Here is an 8,567-nt window from a genome sequence, read left to right on the forward strand (position 1 = left end):
GTTGTAGAGTTTTTATCCTCCTATGTGAGTTGTCTGTTCCACAGAATGGTCAACTGTAGCTGTTAACGCTTCAAATCTTTTCTCTTTTGGTGAAAAATACTTCGAATGTTGTTAAAAGCAGGCTTCTATATTTTTTCTTCTCAGATCAATGCAACTTACAAGCTATACAAGTATGGCAGCAGAAATATTAAAAGATCAAAAACTCTCATTTTTTATTTTTTGGTAAATAGTTTACATGACAAATATTTAATTGGGTTATTGTTAGTGAAGTACCCAACTATTCCATCCCTTCTTCTATATAACACGATGAAGAAAGAAAATTATCCACTAGGTATATGTTTGACATTTTCACAAAAGAAAGACAAATAAAGGGGTAAAACAAACCCAACATACCCTCCTTTCTGTTGGAGTTGTAGGTCAAAATATCAGGTGCAGCCACCCAACTGCCAATAAATGAATCAAACAAAATCAAAAACAATTGACCAATTTGGTAACAAATCAGGAAAACAAGAAGAAATCAAAGGCCACACACACAAGAGTAAAATGCTCCCCGGGGAAGAAAGGTGGGGAGGAGAGGAGGAATTTTACCCAGTAAATTAGTTATTACTTTCTTGGTGTGCATATGGAGTAAACCATTAACCAGTGGTGCCTCCTAACCCTCCTTGGAGGACCCTATAGCATAAATTAGTACAAACCCTATGAAATACAGACTACATCACTGATTAGCAGTGTCCAGAATATAGTAACTTTGTTTCTCAATTGCAACTTACTTGTGCATGTACTGAATTTTGTAATTCTCAAAGTTACGGAAAAGTGCATATATTTTTATAAATCAATTATTTGAGAACTTTCACCATATTTTTGGTATTATTCCAAATATTTCCTGTATTTTTATTCGTGTATATATATATTAAGCGGGAGGGCTTCCTACAACGGCAGTGTAAGAAGGAATCTACATGCTACACCAATGAGGAGCTAGAAAATGGTATCATCCATATGGGGTCCACATGATCAGAATAGGAGAGAGTGTCAATGTTGGCCCCACTGTTTCTTATGTGAGAAGGGTATAAAAGAATCTGTACAAGGGCGGTGCATGCTTCCTTTTCCCATTTTTAAAATATCAACTTATATAAATAATGCATTGAAGTATATTATTTCATACATATATACCCAATTTTCCATTGTATTTTATCGCACTAAATTATACCCGAATAGTACCACCCATTGTATTTTACCCATTCCTGGATTTTATGATGGTGCAGAAAAAATCCTACAATTATCAAGGTCTAATAAGGGTGATTTTAAGCTATTACAAATGTAAGAAGGTGCACCACTAAGTAGCTCACCCAGAAACCAACGGAGATTAACTATGATGTTTCATGCTTCTAAACAACACATGTAACAGTGTAAAACGAAATTTCTAAAGGATCAGGTATTCCAATGTCCATAACGATCAATCTTATGGACTACCTTCTGTAAGAGTGAAATTTCAGAAGGTATCATCTAATCCAGATGCTTGGGATCACCTATCTTACTTATCTTGTGCTACTACAAATCTAAGAGGTGGTCCAAGAATGACTAAAACTATGGTAGTAGGCAGAGTTTGAGTGAGGCCGCGCCAGATTTCTAATTCACTCCCATATGTAGAGATGCTATTATGTAAGCTGCCATTTAAAATCAGGTATCATAAATTTAAAAAGGAAACCTAGTGATTGAACAAAGCCCACCCTGCGAAAGTCAAGGCTCTGTTCCAAGTGGCGCAATGAGGCATAAATGAGTGGAAGACAGGATTGCATAGAGCATAAAAACAAAGGGAATGGCTGGAATGGTTGGTACTTTTGGATTTTGGAGAGAGTTGAAATCTCCATCCCAAGAGTATACTAAGAACATTGACAAAAAATTTCTTATGTCTGGAGTTGGATTCAAGGTTTGTCTATTCTGTAATTGCTCTTGGGTCACAGAACAAGAACACACAAACTGAAGAGACTCACTAAGGTATATGATCTCAAAGTAAAATGTCAAGTGGGCGCCTAGCCATAACCAATGTCTATGTTGCGGCCTAGTTGCGCAGCTTAGCGCTGAGTTATAGCTCACCCAGGCTGCAATTGCCTACACATCCTAGGCCACAATAAGGTATCATATTGGCATCTGTCTGGATTAATGTGTTGTAATTGGGCCTGTATCATGAAGACATTTTATATAAAGCTTCACAACTGAATTTTCTTTTAAAAAAGTTAACAAAGAATATTGTGTTGCTTAGCTCAATGTTGTTATGGTGTTTCATCCAATTTGTTTGAAGATGTGATGCTTTCAACTACTACTAGGTAAGACTAATAGCAATAATATTGGTGCGATTCTAGTGAAGATCTTCACAATTCTTGGTTGCTTAAGATATCACTCACTGATTCTCAACCAATGACCATATTCTACAACCTTGACCACATCCCAACCCCTCCTCCCCCCCCCCCCACCCCAAAACAATAATAATAAACACTATTATCCCAACTTAAAGGGGTCGGTTACATGGATCCGAACAAAACAAAGTAGGGAAAATTGAGGTCTAAACAAAAAAAGGGAATGAAGAAATGGAGAAAAGAGAGATGGGAAATGAGATGAGGAATGAGAAATGAAAAAAAAAAAACAAAACAAAAACAAAAACAAATAAAAGGAAAATGGAAGATGGAACTAAGAGGAATGAGGCGCAACCCAGAAAGGAAATAAAATCCTTAACCAAAATCCAACACCATTATTCTGTAACACTTGCAATCAATCCCTTGAAACACCACAATCATCAAACAACCAACTTGTTAAAGCCTTTTGTTATACATACCCCCAAAATCTATGTTCTGCCCCTAACAGATCTGACATCAACATGGTAGAGAATGCGAGAAGAATCATAATTTATATCTTTTCTTCTCGTAGTTTGTCGATTTTGTAAGTGACTAGTGGCCCTGATCAAAGGATCAATGGCATCCGCATTCAATAAAATCACAAGTAAATGATAATTGGAAAAGAACTGCTTGATGGAATTTCCAGATACTATCTTCCAACAGCCCTTACTGAGTTACTGCTCTTTAAGTGGAGGGATGAGACAGCGAGTCCATTCCTCCCAGAGTGGCCATGCTATGAGAACACCCTTCAATGTCAAACAATTCAAATCTAAACCAAAACCTGAATTAGATGATTCCCTAATGAACAACAGCCACATTTTCTTCTTATGAAAGAAATCAGTAAAGAAGCATACTTTTTGCCACAAGGCAGAAGGATACAAGGATGAAATGTAGAGCACAAGGAGATGCAATGTGGCTAACATTCTGGAGTCTACTCAGCCGGTGTTTTGACTGTTTTCTAGGAGACCAGTGGACCCAAAGGTGTCCAGGAAAAACAACTTAGGGAATGCATAACTAAGAGGTGGCTTGGGGTTCTAAGTGCACCTAGATGACTGACAGTTAGACCTGGTTTTTGGCTTGTACCTACCTTGTAATTTTGTTTAAATGTTATTGTTATACTTCTGAACCCACAATCATATTGACCAAATTCCATGAAGCAACCAATTAAGCTAAGACAACATATTTAAACCAATCATTGTCCTCTTTGAAACACCTAAAATCTTAAGGAGTGATTAAAGCATTAATGGTAGAGTTCTTATAAAGGATGAGGACATTGAAGAGAGATGGAAAGAGTACTTCTACGGGCTCCTTAATGAAGACCCCACGAGTGACAGGGCTGCAGAAAGAGTCATTCATAGGGATTCCTCTTCGCGTAGATATGTACACAAAATTAGGATGCCCAAAGTAAAAGAAGCAATAAGAAGGATGAAAGTAGGCAAAGCTCTAAGCCCAGACGAGATCCCAATTGAGGTGTGGAAGATCGTAAGACTCCGTGGTCTATCCTGGCTAACCAAGTTGTTTAACAAGATTATGATCATTAGGAAAATGCCAGATGAATGGAGGAGAAGCTTTGTGGTCCCAATTTTAAAACAAAGGAGATATTCATAATTGTAATAACTATAGGGACATAAAGTTAATGAGCCATACGATGAAGTTATGGGAGAGGGTTATTGAAGCTCACTTGAGAGAGGAGACTACTATAACGGAAAACCAATTCGGATTTATGCCAGGAAGACCTCAATGGAGGCAATAGACTCATGGAAAGATATAGAGAGAGCAAGAAAGATCTTCATATGGTCTTTATAGATCTGGAGAAGTATACAAGGAGAGGTCCCATGATGTATGATCTTTGCAGATGATATTGTTTTAGTAGATGAGATAAAAGCAGGGATTAGCGCCAAAGTGGAACTATGGAGAACAACCTTGGAATCAAAGGGTCTGAGATAAGTAGAACTAAGACCAAATACATGATGTGTAACTTTAGCAACTCTGGGACGAATAATGAAGTGGTGAATGTTGACTTATTGAGGAGAGGGAGATCCTGCAAAATGACCACTTTATATATATGGGATCAATCGTAAACAAGAAAGGAGACATAAATGACGATGTTGCCCCAAGGATTAAAATAGGGTGGAAGTGGAGAGGCATGACCAGAATACTGCATGATCAGCGTATCCTTTTAAAACTTTTTACAGGATTAGACCAGCTATGATGTATGGGTAGGAATGTTGGGCTGTGAAGAAGTGCTACATAAATAAACTTGGTGTTGCAGAGATGTGGATGTTGAGATGGATGAGTAGGAAACTAGGAAGGATAAAGTAAGGAATGATCATATTAGAGCTGGGTTGGGAATAGCCCTGATTCATGATAAAGTTAGAGAGAGTCGTTTGAGGTGGTATGGCCATGTCTAACGGAGGTCTTTAAGGGCCCCAGTCCGGAGGAGCGACATGATCTTGATAGGGAACCAAAAGAACCAGGGGTAGGCCTAAGATAACCTTAGGAGAAATGGGGAAGAAAGACATGCTTAGCTTAGGTCTTGCTCCTAGTATGACCTCAAATAGAGCTGATTGGAGATCAAAGATCCATGTGGTCGACCCCATTTAGTTGGTCTTTGTTGCTGTGATGCTGTTTTTTGTATTACACTCATCTTCGAGACCAAGTGCAGAATGTTGGGCAATTAAGAAGCAGTACGTAGTTAAGAAGAGTTGATGCCCTAGAGATTGTGTCGATGTTGTTCCTCCCCCCCCCCCCCTTTTTTACTTGTTTATTATTATTCTCTTATAGGATCCATGTACCCGACCCCATTAAGTTGGTATAAGGCTTGGATGTAAGGCTTGGATGTTGTTGGTGTTGTTGGTGTTGTTGTTGTATTAAAAAGCATTTATGACCCCCTTACTTTCCGACATTGCTATCCCACACACACACACACACACGCACAGGCACGTACACACAAACTAAAAAAAACGGGGGCAATCAATGTAGGATGGAGGGAAAAATATTTTTCGCCTTCCACTTCAAACATCTAACATATACTATACTAGCAAGAGGCATGGAAAAAAAATGAACCCATCCAATGCATTGGAACCCCCTAGCTAACCTAGGCAATTAACTATGCTACCAGCCGGGTGATCACATAACGTCTTCGGGGTCGCTGACCTCGGCAACCACAATTAAATTCTTTCTCAAGCAGTGCCAAGTTAATATTTTATTCCACAGAGAAAACTACAAAGTGAAGTGTGCATACCAAAATAGCTTCAATCTCCCTGTCAGTGACTGGTGTGCGTTTTGGCTGAGAAGAAGCCTTCCCTCCTACAGAAGTGTTGGTAGGTGTCCCTGGGACTCCTGACCTGGAAAACAGAGCTGAATGAACATCTCCAGTTGTTAATGCTGCTTCAGGTTGTGAAGCAGAGCCTGTTCATTCGTCAAAGTACAGTGTAAGCTCAGAAAAACAAGGGCACACATGCAGAGACAAGGAGGGACAGAGAGAGAGAGAGGCTCATAGCACAGGGAAAAAGCCTTTATTGAACTAAGATATCTTTCAGAGCTCAAAAACAGGTAAAGAGGGTAGTTTCCATTACAAATTCAAAACTGTTGAAATGCAGCCCATTCAGTTTGTTTGATTAATCAGAAGTTATATTTCTAAAACTATTTATTCCACATAATATGCATAGAACATTAAATAAAAACAATAAAGAAAGAGTTTAATTAGATAAGCTATTAATGAATGAAAACTATGTAATAGTTGTTGAGGACGAATGCGCAACCACGAGGAAGAAACCAAGCAAACAACCACACACCATACAAGGAATTTAACGTGGTTTGTCACGAATGCCTACATCCATCCGAGCAAACCAGAGATTTTCCACACAACCTGAAAAATGCTCTACACCACTCTCGACCTCACAAAGTGATCTCTCTTTCCTTGTGTCTTGGGTTTTCCATACAGAGACAATATTTAGGGAACCCAAAAACCCTAGTAACATTCCCACCAAGGCAATATGACTGTGACACTATTCATGTGAACAGTACGGGATGAATAGTATCTCGGGTACTGTTCACATGAAAAGTAATTTTTACCAACTTTTATTTTGGTCCTTCTCTTCTTTATGCTTCGATCTACACCACATATACGCCTGAGGCATAACTTGGTAAGACAGTTGATAAATGATGGAACGATAGCTATCGACTTTGTACGATCAGAAATGAATTTAACTTACATGTTTACAAAACCACAAACTCCCAAGATTATACATGATACATCTAAAGGGATGAGTCTAAGACTTGTGACATAAGTCATGTGATGGAAACTCAACCTATGTGAGAGAGAATCCCTGGAATTAGGTTCAAATGGCAAAAACGAAATCACCGGATGACTTGCAAGTACTACTACAATTTTGGCACATCTTGGTTAGATGGGAAAATAGTACTCACCACAATGACAAGAGGATGAGTATATAGCCCTTAATCAACTACATCTCACAACTGTGGTGGTGTGTTATCTGTGGTGCACACCATGAGTTGACCTAAGTGGTTGAAAGAAGTAGGGCCACTTTTGATGAGAATTTAAAAGGGAAATTCTCTAAACAATTGGACAAGGTTGGTCCTTTAAAAGGAGAATTGTCCATTTATTCGAACAGGATAACATAAGGTTGGATTGTAGGATATGACTAGCAGGCTAGTCAGCTACACTGATGAGGAAAGGTTCAAGAAACGATGTTTTCACCCATACTCAGTAGCATGTCTTGTGAGACCTAGTGTAGATTCAAGTCCAAAAGATATCTACAACGATGTGTTCTATAAGTTCTAAAGTGCTCAATACTTTATCTTTGTTTTATCGCAAATTCTGAATTTGTGGGGGAATTGTGGTTTTAATGATTAAATAAAATAAAAGAATTCAAAAAATTAGGCATTTCTCTCTCTCGTATTAATGTTTGTGAGTTTTAATTGAGTGTTAAGCACAACCTTGTCTACCAACGTGGCCTCAAGTCAAGTGCAAGGACTCTTGGGTGGGCTTGTAGGCAGTTGTATCTTGAGAGATTGGGTTGCAAGTGAACCTAGTTTGCACCTATAGGGGGCAAATACAATCTTAAGGAGAGTGACCTATTGGCACGCCTCAGTCTTGTTGTTGCTTCTATCGTTGATACACGTGATTGTGATCCAAATACCAACTCTCCAAGTGTGACATTGATTGAAGAATTATTTGCCATAAAATAAAGTCTTACGTTATTCCTATAGAGGCATTTATTTCCTACATTTTGCTTTTAAAGTTCTTCTATTTGATAAGGCCATGGGGATGGATTTAAAATTTGATCCAACAAAGTGATGTATAAGTAGCAGAACCCCAATCTGTGTCAAATGCACCGGCGGCAAGGAATTAACAACCAGGGCAAGGATAAAGTTGAGCTTAGTTTGATCGGCTTGTCTAACAGGCATATGATTCAATACTTGAGTTATCTGATTTGGATTTCTTCACAGAATCCAAGCGGTGTAGATCGATTCGAGATTTTTCAGCTAAATAAATCAATATATAAACAATAAAACCTAAAATCAAAAGCCATATACGGTATTTATGTGATTTGATCGGATCGAATTCATGAACACTGCATCTTTTTCTATTGGAAAGTAAACACAAGAGAATAAAAATCAACGATTTGGAATGAATACAGAATAACAAGAAAGATGCACCAAACTCATATTAACACGAACAGAAAGAAGCCTCCAAGAAGGAGATGACAATAAGAACCATAAGATACAAACGAAATTCAAACGAAACCTGAGCGATAGAGTCTTCGGAGGAAGAAAAAAAGAACAGACCTGAGGAGTTTAGATGTCTCAGAGGGAATTTGACGCGAGGAATACGCTTTATCGCCTGGACACTATTCATCTCTCGCCTTCAGGTCTCTCTGTTTCGTGTGTTCTTTTGATTTTTTTTTTTTTTCTGTTTGTTTGGCGAGGGAAGGCGCTGTCGCGCTTGACGATATTCTAAAGGGAGACTACACTAATAAATTGCAACAACGATACACATATTGATCGTGTGCTGAAACCCATCGCAGTCGTCAATGCAGTATCGTTTTATAGGCCATACGACCGATCGTCAGATCCTGACGGTAGACCCTCCTCTGGTGGGCCATCTTTTTGATGAGTCAAAGTCAATCAGCTCTATTAACAGTTATGTTG

The 8,567-nt window shown here is 38.6% G+C and overlaps 1 protein-coding gene across 1 annotated transcript; it reads right to left on the reverse strand.

Annotated features, from left to right (window-relative positions):
- Window positions 1-236: 236 nt before the first annotated feature.
- On the reverse strand, window positions 237-8,345 carry LOC122640487. The gene is made up of 3 exons (XM_043833706.1): window positions 8,205-8,345; window positions 5,635-5,801; window positions 237-443 (listed from the first exon to the last, which is right to left on the reverse strand). Exons 1-3 carry the CDS (start codon window positions 8,272-8,274, stop codon window positions 426-428), a joined length of 255 nt encoding a protein of 84 aa, XP_043689641.1. The 5' UTR covers window positions 8,275-8,345; the 3' UTR covers window positions 237-425.
- Between the last annotated feature and the right edge of the window lie 222 nt (window positions 8,346-8,567).

This window comes from Telopea speciosissima, chromosome 1, assembly GCF_018873765.1.
Source record: "Telopea speciosissima isolate NSW1024214 ecotype Mountain lineage chromosome 1, Tspe_v1, whole genome shotgun sequence".
In the NCBI taxonomy this organism is placed as follows: Eukaryota; Viridiplantae; Streptophyta; class Magnoliopsida; order Proteales; family Proteaceae; genus Telopea; species Telopea speciosissima.